The following is a 15,854-nucleotide window of genomic DNA, read 5'->3' on the forward strand; positions in this document are numbered from 1 at the left end:
TTATTTATGATAGTTCCTCTATAAATCATCACTAACACCAAAGTACTGAATACTGATTTCATGAAGGAAGTGAAAAGTTATGATCTGTTGAGCTTTTGTTCATATTATTTTAATCAACCAATCAATACATCACCTTGCTTTATGTATGTATATGTTTAAAGACACCTTATTTAATATACATTGTTAACTGATGAAGATGGAACTCATGGCCAACAGCATTACAACTCATGCCTTAACAAAACTTACTGTTAGGTGAATCACAACCTTCTTGTACTTGGGAACTCTAGACAGCACTTCAACACTATGTGTGGAGGCCATTTTAAACAGCAAAATTGTCAAAAGCACCAATTTTTTTTAAAGGTGTTAAATTGAGCATGGAAAGAATATTCATTTATAGTATGAAAGTTAAAACAAGAAGGCAGAATATCTTCTTGTTCAAATACAGAGAGGCATGTGTATATTTAGTAATAAAAAAGTTTTCACATCTAGGTATGCCCACAAATGACCATAAAATGCCACAATTATAAATAAATTTAAGCAAGTAGGTAACTATAAATACAGAATCCACAATGAGAATCAACTGTAATCAGTTTCTCCACAGCAATAAAAGAAAGAATTACCCTAGCAACAGCTACAAACAAAATGATCTTGCAATCATAATGTAAAGCACAAATAGCCAGATTCAGATCGTGAATATCATATATATCCATTTATGCTCAAAATCAGCCAATAGTTACATGCGGTAATAGAAATCTACATAATAATTTCCTTCAAATAGGTAGTATCTAGAAGGAGTAATATAAATAATTATTATTATAATAACATGGTCATAAGGAGAACACATTTGGACTGTGCCCCAATTTATCAACCTATAAAAATGTGTTTAGATACTAAGTTGAAAAATCTCCACAGTCATGATTGTATCATATTATTATCTGCTTTAGCATTTTGTGAAATCTTTTAAGTTCCCTTAGTATTTCATAGTAATAATAGGCATTTTGAAAAATAATAGTTTATGTAATTATTATTACCATATCACTTGAACATTTTATTATTAATATTTTCTATTAATTTTAAATGTTTCACCATTATTTGAAGGTGAAATTATATGAATAATAAGTGATATTAGCTCTTTCCACTTTTGAACATCACTTAGATAATTTATATTCAGTGAGTATAGTTCTCTAGTTTGAAAACTCAATTTAAAAATCAGCCTGGTTATTTCTAAAATATATTTCCAATTTTAATCCACCAGCAAGGAGTTTTGATAATTGCAAACTGAATGCTTGTAATTTGTGTTGGCCTATGTTGAAGTTGAAATAAAAAGCCAATCTAGTCAAAATCCAACAGTCTCAAAAACCAGAAACAAAAGAAGTGAAATATACAGCAAAATTTTTTCTCACAATAAATATCAGACCATTAGATTGTATATTCACAATAAATGTGTAACCTCAGGGCCTTAGGGTTTTCTGTTAGAATAACTATTCATCCTTTTACTCATGGTTGTTCTGCTCATTCTCATATTAGAAATTGAGCCATTAGGCCAGTTTTTCACTGTCAGTTTATAAACCTGGAAGTGCCAGCTCTTCATTGAAGAAATATTTTTCATGTTTGTATTTGTGAAATAAGAAACACAAAATAAGCATTTGTTAAATAAATACAGAATATATGGATGAAATGCTACATGGGCGAGTGAATGGATCAATGGATCGATGGATGGATGGATGGATGGTTGGATGCATGGATGGATGAATGGATTCATGTGAAGTTGTTAATGACTTTTAGAATGTGTAGTCCTACTTTGAACATGTTAACACTTTTTGTAGTGCTAGACAGAAATCAAAATTAGAGGGTTAATTTCAAACCAATATTGACTGAAAACATTCTCTGTAAATGAAAAGAATGTTTTGGGTCCAGTTTCCCTAGAAGTTTTGATTGGAAACAGGCATATAGCACTTCCACATGCCAAGGTCTACTATAAATGCTTTACATGCATTATTCATCTAATTCTTAAAATAACTTTGTAAGATACATATATTTATTATTCCCATTTGACAGATTAGACATATCTCATAAAGTTAGTTAACTTAATTTCCTCTGAGCTGAGAAGGAAAACATGAAAATAATTAAGGGACTAGACTAAAGTCAGACTGACTGGACACCAACCCTGCACTTCACCTTGGTGGTTGTGCAACTGATTTCAGGTACAGCATGGGCTGCAACAGTCAGTGGCTCAAACTTGAGTATGAATTCAGAGAATTGTGAAAGTATGACCATGACAATGTTTATTAGAGATTGCTTTCTCTTTCTCTAACCTACTTACATATTATTTATTGTACTACTACCTAGCAAATTCTACTAGGTTACTATCATCTAATGAAGCCTACAATTGTCTTCGTCTTTGTTAAGAATAGAATAAGGAGGCCTCAATTCTGGTTCTGTAATGATAAGCAGGAATGTCTTAATTGGCCTCTGCCTGCTCTGACTGTGCCTTCCTTGCTCTAGACAGAATAAGCAGCTGGGAGGGAGATTTGTGTGGAGCTAGGCAGGTTAATATTACGAAGTGTTCATGGATCTAATTTTTGAAAACAAAAAAAATAAATTATCTCCTGAATTCATTAGGCTTAAGGAACAGAATGAGAGAAGAGTTTGCAGAAAATACATAAATTTTCTAGTTATCCAGGTAAGGAAACACATTATCAGTGACAAGTTACCTGGTAAAGATTACTACAATGCTATAAATATTTTTTAAAGATTTACTTTTTCAAAAGTAGTAATTATTCATACCTGAACAACTTTTTGGGACTGCACATCAACAATAAGGACTCTGTCCAAAGTTGGCTGTGCAACATAAATGAACTTGTCTTTGACATTAACAGCTGATGCCCACACACACCTCTGAACTTCATCTCCCTCAGCCTTGGGACAGACTTCATCCTGTAATTTAGGAAAGAGAAAACAAAATTTATATCTTAAATTATAACACATGCCTGACAATATCGTGGGTAAAATTAATGTTTCATACTTTACTACTTTCAGCATCAAATGTTAAATATATATATAAAGTTTAATTAATAGACCATATTTCAGTTCATTAAATATATATAGAAAGCAATGTAAATGAGATTCCTTTAAAATAAATTTTATGTTCTTAGTTACTTATTTTTCTAGTAAAATGCAGTTCTTTCATTTTTTTTGCTACTTGGTTATAACTCAGCAACTTCAAGAAGTCCAACATCTTTCCCCAAATTTTCCCAGTCTCAAGTTTCTTTAAAACAGATACCATCTCACACCAGTTAGAATGGCCATCATTAAAAAATCAGGAAACAACAGGTGCTGGAGAGGATGTGGAGAAATAGGAACACTTTTACACTGTTGGTGGGACTGTAAACTAGTTCAACCATTGTGGAAGTCAGTGTGGCGATTCCTCAGGGATCTAGAACTAGAAATACCATTTGACCCAGCCATCCCATTACTGGATATATACCCAAAGGAGTATAAATCATGCTGCTATAAAGACACATGCACACGTATGTTTATTGCGGCACTATTCACAATAGCAAAGACTTGGAACCAACCCAAATGTCCAACAACAATAGACTGGATTAAGAAAATGTGGCACATATACACCATGGAATACTATGCAGCCATAAAAAATGATGAGTTCGTGTCCTTTGTAGGGACATGGATGAAACTGGAAAACATCATTCTCAGTAAACTATTGCAAGGACGCAAGGACAAAAAACCAAACACCGCATGTTCTCACTCATAGGTGGGAATTGAACAATGAGAACTCATGAACACAGGAAGGGGAACATCACATTCCGGGTACTGTTGTGGGGTGGGGGGTGGGGGTAGCCGGTCATTTAGCATTAGGTATATCTCCTAATGCTAAATGACGAGCTAATGGGTGCAGGAAATCAACATGGCACATGGATACATATGTAACAAACCTGCACATTGTGCACATGTACCCTAAAACCTAAAGTATAATAAAAAAAATAAATAAATAAAAAATAAAATAAAATGTACGGGGGCAAGAGAAAAAAAAAACAAAAAAAAACAGAATTAATGTCACACTAAAGTATATTCCGAGTTTTACACAACATTGGTGGCTGTCCTCATGGCAAATTCATAGTTTTGTTAAGAGTCATATAATCTTCTGGAAAAGATTGCAGCGTTCTTTAATTTGTAGTAAATCGGAAGCTTAGATAAATAATAATAAGGTAGTTATTCACAGTAGTTATTTTATTTTTCAATCAAGGTCAAATTGTATAAAATCTTTCAATATTCCCAAAGCTTCTTATTCTGCTTCCTTACCCTAGAACTGCCTTCTGGTTGAAGATTGCATACTTTGTGTTAGATGACCATAAATGAGGCCAAAAAAGCCCCTCTATTTCCTCTTTTCCTTCATATTGTCAAAAAATGATTGTGGAGGAGATACACAAGCCCTTGTGATTTATCCTGGGAGTCACAGCATAAGTAGAAGCATATGAAATGTTTTCAGGTTTTCTTTTATTCACTGTTCTATTACAGTTAGAAAAACCACTAATAAGAGAGACTGGTTAAAATGTACATAAACTGTATGTGCAGGCGGGGCATGGTGGCTCACACCTGTAATCCCAGCACTTTGGGAGGCTGAGGCGGGCGGATCACGAGGTCAGGATATCGATCCTGGCTAACACGGTGAAACCCCATCTCTACTAAAAATACAAAAAAATTAGTTGGGTGTGGTGGTGGGCGCCTGTAGTCTCAGTAACTTGGGAGGCTGAGGCAGGAGAATGGCGTGAACCCAGGAGGCAGATCTTGCAGTGAGCCAAGATCGCACCACTGCACTCCAGCCTGGGTGAAGAGCAAGACTCCATCTCAAAAAAAAAAAAAAAAAAATGTGCAGTAAAAAAGAGTTATTTACATAATAATAATGTAATGATAAACAATTATTCCAGTATTTCATTTGATTTTTTGTCTGACAATTAACAACGTCTAATTCCATTTATTTGTATACTCCAGTTGTTATCTCTAAGCTAATTTAGAAGAACATTATTTTTTCTAATTTATATAAAACCATTAGTTTTTCAGCAGAGATACCATTCATATGTATTTAATAATCATAAGACAAAAATCAACCACACTTTCATTATCAGTATCACTAAGCGTTTATTTTTAAAGATAATACTGATGGCAGATATACCACATTTGACATTGAGTAACCACACTGAACAACTAAAAATGTAACCTTTCTCAGGCTGCATAACCATTATAGGTGGTTTTCCTTTTTGCATAAAATTTGGAAATTAATGTAAATACCAAAGCACTTTGCAATGAGACATCCAGTGTGTGGCCTGCTGTTTATGTTCTCCAAATGTCAGATCTAATTCAGAAAGGCTCTGGAGTGTCCATTAATTTTTAAGATCTGGTTCAGTATTGCATGGTTTAGAAACATAAAACAATAGTGTTCTCTCCTAAACAGCACAGATTGTTCTAAGCTTCTAAGGCATAAGCGGAAAGACTGAAAATAAAGCACGCGTATGGTGTTTCAGGTAGTCCTGGAATTATGAAGTTAATTCTATGTACCATGGCCATTACAGGTGACTGCTCGGGAGGTCAACCTGAGTAAAGTCCTTGGCACTCTTAAGGAGGTAGCCCAAAGGCAGAAGTCTGTCTTCACTGCATTAGAATGCAGTATTACACTTTCATTCACCAATTCCTACCGACACACTGTTTTCTAAGTCAACCTTTTCTTCAGAAATATACTGAATGTCAAGGACAAGAATCTATTTTGCGAGAAACAAACACTAGATAAAATATGTTACTTGAGAGGCATGAAGAAGTGGGAAAAAAGTGGGAACTAAGGTTGGTGAAAGGCTCTGAATACAGGGAAATTGTTTACAAATTCTTCGCCATTGTGTAAAACCTGCCAAAGTAATGAAAAGTGTGAGTGACCTGACACATAACTGTCAGCCAAACAACTGCTGAAACACGAAAGATTTCCATCCCTTTGTTTGCTACAGAACTATTCAACAGTAAAATAAACTGCTCTGCTGGGAATTATTTTCTATTTGGATGCTGTCCCTATAAGACATCCTTGACCAGACTTACAATCATTTTTACAAAGCCATTAAAAGTTTACTGACAGTCATCCTGGATTTTCTTTGCTTTGCTTTATGCTATTATTTCTGATTATATTATATTACTTCTCACTTTACAATAGTACTCTTTTATTTTCTCAGATTAATACTTATTTCTATGGAAGAAAAATAGTAGAGAAATGTTTTTAAACATGAATTAGATATTTAATGGGACAAAAAGGAGACACAGAATCCAGAGATGAAAAATAAGATTAAGATAATACACACTGATGAGGAAAGCTGCCAGGGATTATATCAAAGAGTATTATTAAATCACTTTTACAGAAGTGTATACTAACATTTAGAGTGAATAGAATTAATAAGATATTAAACTAATGGAGATGAGAGTCCGGGAAAAGACCATTCTAATTTATAATTAGAATTTATTTCTTTTGGATTTTTTCCATATTTAATCACATATTTCCTACATATGTATTATACTTTCCCAAAATGTTAAGGAGTACAAGTTCTATCACTACTGATGGCATAAATTTTAGTTAGCAATTTAAATATATTACCAATATCTGATTTGCTAAGCCAAAGTAAATCAAACAAAATCATATATACACTTGTCTTCTACTAGGATGTTAACATTTTTATTTATTAGACTAATTACCTATTAAAAATACTTTGCCCTAAAATCTTTAAATTCCAATCTTTCCTTCCTTCTTCTTCCTATTCTCCTTCTCAGGTCATCCTGCATCATTCCTAAAGACAAATATTTCTCACAAACGCGTCTATTTTCCTTGCTTTCACCTCAATAAGTTGCTGTCAGAACTACCTCCTCTCATCCTTCTATCTAATCTTAAAAGATGTGTCCATTACTCCTTACTTTCAGAAAGATCTGCCCTCAATTTCTCTTATAATTTTAACTATTCAAGTATTCAAATATTCACATTGCCCCATAAATTTAAGAAATACTTCATAAAACAGCTTCAGTTGAATTAATATTTCCATTTCAATCATCCATCTAATTATCTTTAGACTTTTGAGCAAGCTTTCTGGAACATTACTTCCATTTTCCAACCTTTCGCTCTAAACTAACCATGCTTCACACTGGCTTTCATGACATTATCCCTTTTAAAAGATATATTTTCAAAGTCACCAGTGGCCTCAGAATTTCCAATTATTATCCTTTATTCCTCACTGGAAAGCATTTATTGAGAGCTTACTATGTGAAGAATATTGTGCAAAGCTATTTGAAAATTAAAAACGTGAATAGGAGAGAATGCTCGCTTTCAAGTTGCCTGTAATTTCTGCCGCATTTAGCTGTTTCAGACACTTGATTTGTCATAAAAGGTTCTTTCATTCTTGCAAGGCAGAGATTGGCAAATAATGGTCCCCCAGGCCAAATTTGGCCCACTGCCTAATTTGATATGATCCAGAAACTAGGAATGTTTTATCTTTTAATGGTTGAAAAAACATAAGAAAAAAGAGTACAATTTCATGACAAGTAAACATTATATGAGATTCAAATTTACAGAAATGACGGTGTATTGTAACTCAACTACACCTATTCATTTAAATATTATGGCAGCTTTCATGTTATAATGACAGACATATGTCCTGAAAAGTCTAAGGTATTTACTTACTATCTGGCCATTTGCAGAAAAAAAAAAGTTGCTGATCCCATTTTAGTATACATTCTGACCTTAGTTATCATTTTTATCCTATTATTTAAATTCTTTCTGCCTGTGGCAGCTCCTTTACCTTCAGTTCCCTAGATGTGGCTTCAGAAAAGCCAAGGCTCAGACTTTAGTTTTCTGCTGTAATTCCTTTACATTAAATTCCTCTGAAAACTCATCCATTCTGATTGCCTAATTACTATCACGGTCAGGTAACAACCAGACACTAATCTATGGCTTTGTCATTCACCAGGCTTTCCTCCGCTGTCACCTCCTAGGAAAATTGTTGAACAGGCAGTTTCAAAGAGAGAGATAATATAGAACAAAAAAGTATACTATCTTAAAGGAAGCATTAAAGTTGATCCAAAACTTAATGAAATAAATAAACCAAAGAAAGAATGAAATACTTGCATACGTGAACACGAAGAAAGTGATTTGTATTACAAAAGTTTTAAAAAACTGAGTAGTTCTATACAATAGGAGACTATTGAATAGTAACATAACAAAGTAAAATTCACAATAAAAATATTCCAAACATATTGAACATACGTATAGTTTATATGTCAAATATCTTGTCTTTTAGAAAAAAAAGATTAAAAGTATGGACTTTGGAAGATGCGAAACTAAAGCACTGAAAGAGCCATTAATTAAATGCTAATGAGGCCGGCAGCAGCAGCTCACGCCTGTAATCACAGCACTTTGGGAGGCCAAGGCAGGCGGATCACTTGAGTTCAGGAGTTCAAGACCAGCCTAGCCAACATGGTGAAACCCCATCTCTACCAAAAATGGAAGTACAAAAATTAGCCGGGCATGGTGGTGCACGCCTGTAATCCCAGGCACTCAGGAGGCTGAGGCAGGAGAATGGCTTGAACCCAGGAGTCAGAGGTTGCAGTGAGCCGAGATCACAGCACCGCACTCCAGCCTCGGCGACAGAATAAGACTCCATCTCAAAAAATAAATAAATAAATAAATATCTGATTCTCTGCATAATTTGGATTACCAATGCATTCTGTAATTTATGTGAATAAAAACAAACTGTCGCTGGTATTATGAAGAACGCAGAAATACAAATATGATAAATAAGGTGGCCTAACATGTATACATCCAACTTGGGTTCCAAATTAGGGAGCCTTGGAGATCCACCCATGTTTGTTATGTAGACACTGCTAGACAAGTACTGAAAGAAAACAGATGTTGAGACAAAGGAGGGGAGAGAGGGTTTGGTGTCTTAATATGTCATTAAATAAAGGCATTTAAGTCTGAAAACTTGTGGAAACACCGCAGGCCTGGGTCTCTCACTGATCTAGTTAGTAGTTATGAAAAATAAACATATTTTAGTAGTTTTGCATTGTTTTACTTTTATGCTTCTCTACCAATCACGTTCCTAATACAGGCAGAGAGTCCCTACCCACTTGTTGTAACTGAAAATTGAATTGGGATGTTCTCTGGGTTGCCAATGTGTGTAAATTAACCACTCTCTCTGCTCCTTCCTGCCACAAACAATGTATAAGATTGCATCATAGGAAATAGAAAGAGCCGTCAACACAATCTTCTGTTTTCTACAGAGTTTCTTTTAATTACTCTTTCCTAGTGCCCCCTCTTTTGTAAAAAAAATAATTAATACATTTTGGTATGAATTTTAATTAATTAATTACAAATGTATAACTTTTATATCCATTGTTCATCAACAAATGTCCTGTCCATTAGCTAGAGCACTCTACTTAATATTTCATGAAAAGCAAAGATTTTCCACAGCTATTGAAAAGCACCCTAAAATACTTTGTCAAATTATTTTCAATCTATATTTGGCAGCCAGATTTCCAACACCTACATAATTCATTCCTAATTTTGAGGTGTTTCACTGATTTTTTTCTTGTCTGAATTTTCACAGAACTTTTATTTTGTGACATATAATTTGGCAATGAATCATATATTTCCAATTAAAATGTTAGCCTTTGCTATTCCTGTATTTCTACATTTCCCAAACATAATGCTGAAGGTACAATATTTGCTTAGTAAATACGTGTTTAAATATCACTTATAATAGCCAAAAAGAAAAAATAGTCAAGAAGTGGTGTATGTTACTCAATCACGATGTTAAACACTATGCAATGTCATGCAGAATCATTGAGAAACTGAATTCTAGAGTAGTACTAATCAAAATGTGGTCTGTAAACTGCTGCCAGTTGGCATACAATTTGCTACCAAGCTGAGGATTGCATAGAAATTGAAAATAACCATTTAGAACCTTTTATAGCAATTTGACATTGCCATAATATCCCTGTATGTGATCAGTAGACCTATCTACTTTAACAGTGTTTAAACCAGTTTGGGTATTGTCAAATTTGCCTGGAGGATTTCATGTAGTGAAAACTACCCACTGGTTTTACAAGAGAAAAACGGAATGAGCAAAAATCAGTGATTTTTTTTTCTCCCACAGAGTTTAAGAAGCACTGATTTCATGCTTTTTTATTCTAGCGCTCTCTCTCTTTCAGTATTTAAGTATATATTTTTAACTGAAGCTGTCACAATCTGAGTCTATTGCTGTAAATTTTAAAAGTGAATAATAAAATACTTGGAGAAATAATGTTGAGTTTATCAAATGCAAGGAATATAAATAATTATTCTGAATGAGGATTTATTCAGTTTGTCATAAATCAAGGCAAATACAACACAGTTACTTCTGTACTGAATTAGAATATTCAGGTTTAGATTCCTAAGATATATTTACAGTCATGTAGAAATATTTATCTCTATACACACATGATCAAGGTTGAACTATTTGTGAATACGCTAGATAAAAAGTTCCTTTCAATATTGCTTTGCAATATTGGAAAAAATCTTACAAAAATACATTAAACGATTTGTTAGCATTGAATAGCCTCCTAATTTGACCATTTTTTAAAGCACTGAGGATAAAATACTTTCATAATTTTTAATTGAGATTACTGCTTATAACCAAAGCAATACTTTTTTTCTAAAATGAGATATATTAAATTTATCCCATTCAATTTCCGATTTCATTTATAAATATCATAAATAGTCTCTCATATTAGTCAGAACATAGGTAGTCATGGTAACTTGGGGGCTCTATTTGCCTAATTTGTGCTACATTGACACAGTGTTATGTAGCATGATTTTGCTTTAGGATATCAAAGGTCCAAAGGCTACATTACAGAAATTTTTATTCTTTCTTTTAATACATTATGTCTTTCAGCAATACAATAAAAACAAAGCTGATGACACTATGCTATCAAAAGCTGAGCATTGTTTTCTCTTCATAGATAGTGTATTAGAGAGGTTAAAAAAACAGGCTTTGAGGACAAAGAGAACTCAATGTAGTGTCCAAGGGTGCACTTATACTATCTGTGCAAGTAGACCTGTTGAGGCTTGTTAACTCATTGGTAAATTGGGTATAATAATATTACCTATCACATGGAGTTATTGTGAGAAGTAAATAAAATCATATTTGAAAAGGTCAAGTGATCAATAAAAGTTACCACTTATTTTCATCTAGGAAATTATCGATGTGCTACATTTAACAAAAACTGTAACAGTCTACATGTTTTTGATGCAAACTTTTTTTAAAATTCTACCAAACGTTTTGGAAGGAAGTTTGCTGTGCATGTTCAAGAGATTCAGAGAGCTACTTTAAATGTGGCATGATTATTGCATATAGGGCAAGGAGAATTTTATTCTCTCTATCTGGCGTTTGGCAGTTCCGTGACTGAGCAAATCACTTGATCTTTCTCATTTCTTTACCTGAAAATCGAGAGGATTAAATCAGAAGTTTCTCAATTTTTTTCACAAAAAAAATTATTTGAATTATTTCAACTCTGCTTAAATGTAAAATGTTATAGTGGTTCATAAAAATATTGAATTAGATAAGAAAAGCTGGTTTAAAAAGACACAACTGTAGGGTGTTAAATTTCAAACGCTTACCGAATATAAAAACCAAATTCTAGATGCTTCTTGAATGCAGGACTAGACGATTGCTTTTCTGGCTTTTATAGTTACTGTAAAGGAGCTGAAATCCTAGCTAGGGGGAAGGTCCAGGGGCCATTAGACACTGAGAACAGGAGAGACACCCAACTTAATGTCTGTTGGGAAAGGCATACATTTGAATAGTAGGGAAAGCAAATTAAATATCAAGAAAAGGTCTAGAGTTAGGTCCAAAAAATAGAAAATAGAGCTTGACAAAAAGGTGTTGGAATTGAAAGCCAATATTAAAGCATTAAAGAAATAGGACAACTACTAGATGGATATCAGTAATTGCAAACTGTATGAACAATGAGGGTTTATGGATGAAACTAATTTAAACCCAGTATGGATAAGTTGGAATCAAAGAATTAGATGTGTTTAAACTTTCCTCAATATGATGAATATTAGAGTTGTATAGGAGCAGTGATATTCTTTCTTTAACTTGTGGCACACAGCACAATTAGTAGGTTGGTTAGTGAGGGAAAAAAATTAAAACTAAAGAAAATAATTACCACATAACACATGAAGTTAACTGACCTCCAACTGTTGATTAATAAATTCTTATCATTGAAAAATCAATAAAATATTTGTTTTAAATGCCAAAAGTACATATCTTTCTGTACAATTTTTCTGATAATAGATATTCAGCCTTTTTATTAAACTTTGAAAAGAGGGAGTTTGGGATACTTTGTTAATGCAGCTTTTAAAACATGGCCACAGGAATTAAAATGCAGAATATTTTTTTGTACTCCAGTGTCCTATCTTGTAGAATTCATTTTCGCAGCCTGATTTTTCATTTAGTGGGTATTTTTTATTTCAAAATCTGCATTATATTTGGTTTATTCATATAAGTAGAAAACAGAGACATGAATTCTGTTGAAATAAAAATTCTAGTTTTTAAAAGATATTTTATATGAATTCTAGTTGGATTTAATTCACTCCGATTCTCTGAATTTCTAATATTATTGTGGAATAAATTTCATTATTTCTTGTCATTACAAATCCATAAAAAAATCGAAAACAAACTTTTAAGGAAAAGCATCGTACAGTTTGAAGATGGAACATCCGATATAATACAAGTTCTCCTTTCTCCCCCTTAAATGTTTCTTTCTTAGTAATGACACATGAGTTCTGATGACACATATTGTACAATTTCTATTTTTGGGAACCTTAGTTGAAGAGTGAGACAGGTTTTATTAATTACTTTTCTAGATATGCATATTTAGGTTTTCCTTGTGATTATCTCACTCTGTCTACTAACTAAAAAATGTTGACATGGAAGGATAAATCAGGTGGATTTTGCGACTGCTGGATTATCCACATTTGATTCAGTACAGTATATCACTTAGGAATTAAACTTTTTTTTTCCTCTGACACATTATCTCACAATACAGATGGTGTTTAGTTCTTCCATCTTTCCATACTGTCTAGCACAGAAGTGCCTTATATGGAACAAAGGGTTAATAGGTTTGCAAGACTACTATTGACTGAAAAAATTACTCTGAAATGCAATCAATTTATCTTTAAAAACTATAAATGTTTTACAGAGATAATTATATGTGTTTAAATTTTAAGCATTACTGTAATTCACACATAAATTTGTTCTACATAAGAATGACTACAAAGAGCTTTGTATTTGATTTCTTACAGTTATGTGGTAAAATAATATTGGACAAAGAATTGTTATACATGTATACTATTGCTATGTTTTATCAATTAAAGGAAAAGCATAAAAAAGATTTGTTTTTTAAAAAGCATCTTTTTAAATCTTTAGAAATAACTGTTACTTAAAGACTTTGGCTCTGTACCTACCTTCATTTTATATGAAAACAGAAATAAAAGCCATGTTATCTTTGTCCATTACATTTATAATTATATATTTATTATCATATTTTATAAAATATTACATTTTATCTGGGCTCTTTTTTTTACTGAAAATTTAAATAGGGTTCCAGGCCACATTATCCATTTTAGGAAAATTTTTCAGAGTAAGAACTTGAAAACAATATTGAGAATTCACAAAACCTGAGCTGGTGATTTAGTTCAAGGTCAATCCTTAGAAATATATACAGATTATATAATCAGTATGTTATTATTTAATTCTATCTTTTAATTTTTCAAGTAAGTTCAAAAGGCTATTAGATATCTTTTGTGAAATTATATTAGCTACTGTTTAGTGAAAAATCACAGATTACAGAGTTAAGTTTTGAATGTAAATGATACTAGATATACAGATTTTTAAACATGTAATCTCATTCTCCTTTGCTCCTATCATAAGGAGTTAATTTTTCACTTTAAAATAGAGATGGGATAGAACTGATCGGTTCTTTTTCAGGATGGAAGCAGTAAAACTTAGGAGCGAGCCAACAGGCTGGGCATGGTGGCTCATGCCTGTAATCCCAGCACTTTGGGAAACTGAGGTGGGCAAATCACCTGAGGTCAGGAGTTCAAGATCCGCCTGGTCAACATGGTGAAACCCCGTCTCTACTAAAAATACAAAAATTAACTGGGCATGGTGGGATGCACTTGTAATTACAATGCACTGTAATTACAGCTACTGTGGAGGCTGAGGCAGGAGACTGGCTTGAACCTGGGAGGCAGAGGTTGCAGTGAGTCGAGAACATGCCACTGCACTCCAGCCTGGAAAACAGAGCGAGACTCTGTCTCAAAATAAAAAGAAAAAAAAAAGAGAGAGAGAGCCAACAAATAGATCCCATTCCCCATTCCGGCAGAAACACTTTGGTAGAGTTTTCAGGCAATATAGTTATGCTGCCAGTAGTTGCACCCTTCAAATGTGTTTTATGTTACATTTTCTTTAAAGCTGTACAAATGAGATTTATAATAGGATTATACAATATGCAGCCACATGCCAATTTCATCTCGCTTTTACCCTTCTATATCTTTAAGACAGCCTAGTTTCCTGATCTTTTGAAAAATATTTAAATTAGGAGAAATTCAGGAGTATTATTTCCTTTTTTTTTGTCCTCAGTGTACATCTGTCTGTAAGAGCAACCATTACACTTGAGTGTGCTTAAAATTTATGTATCTGTTATGTTATTATTTTCTCTCCCCTGCCTATCACAATGCTTCACACAAAGCAAATTCCAAATATGGATAAACAAGTAAACAAACCTCAGTGCATGAGTGATAATTTGGAAGTCAATATTAAATGGGTCAAATTTAGATCTCATCTGTAAAGTACTGTAGAGGTACTATGAAATGTTTATTTTAAAATATAGCCAGAAATATAAATGTTATGTATATCTATTATTAACTTCTAGTATAACTTTCTGTTAACATGTATATATGCATATATATGTAATATGTATTTACACGAAAATAGCAGCTGCTTTAATTCTGTTGTTTTCTAAAATTAAAAAATAGATAGCATAGCTCATGGTACAACTATGTTGTTGTTTGGCAAGTTCTAGATGAAATATTGACTCTGCCATTAATTTGCCAAACAATCCATCATATGTCCTCTAAAATTGGATCAACAACATTTTGAAAATAAATGACTAACGTAGAAAAAACGAGTTATATGGGCAATAAGTTGGCAGCTTAAGTACTTAAAATATGAATGATAATTTTGAAGTTTAAGCTATTTTCATTGTAATTCTTATTATATAATTCTTTCTTAATTTCCATGTAGACAACATGGTATATAAAATAATTATATAGTACATGGAGAAACGTAAATATATTTTTAAATACTGAAGAGTTAATTTTTAATATTTACCAATACAAACATTTAGTAAAATAAAATTGAAACACAATTTCCTGTAGTATGTTCTCCTTCCCTCACCACCTCTAAACTGGTATTTGTGACTTTTTAAAAATATGAAAAAAAAAATTTAAAGAAATGGATGTCTTCACTGTTAAATTGAAATTGTGACAACTGTTCTTGAAATATCAAAAGTAAACAATGAGAAATGAAGCCAGTGTTCAGAAACTTACAGTTAAATGAAAAGTTTTAGAAATGTTGAGAAAAATAAAAGATAAAGATTTAATCATTAAAATTGTAAATCTAATCCATGAGTATGCAAAATAATTATATATATTTCAATATATTTAGAAAGAAAAAGTTATTAGAATTGTATAAGCAAAATTATTCTCTCAT

The 15,854-nt window shown here is 32.7% G+C and overlaps 1 protein-coding gene across 5 annotated transcripts in view; it reads right to left on the reverse strand.

Annotated features, from left to right (window-relative positions):
- Positions 1 to 15,854, reverse strand: part of FSTL5 (follistatin like 5) — a 786,207-nt gene that overhangs the window by 93,370 nt on the left and 676,983 nt on the right. For all 5 annotated transcript variants that reach the window (XM_032148724.2, XM_032148716.2, XM_032148719.2 and 2 more), the window contains one exon: positions 2,788 to 2,937. In XM_032148724.2, coding sequence (XP_032004615.1) covers positions 2,788 to 2,937 — 150 coding nt within the window. The remainder of the gene's footprint in view (positions 1 to 2,787; positions 2,938 to 15,854) is intronic.

This window comes from Hylobates moloch, unplaced genomic scaffold (genome assembly GCF_009828535.3).
Source record: "Hylobates moloch isolate HMO894 unplaced genomic scaffold, HMol_V3 SCAFFOLD_3, whole genome shotgun sequence".
Lineage (NCBI taxonomy): Eukaryota > Metazoa > Chordata > Mammalia > Primates > Hylobatidae > Hylobates > Hylobates moloch.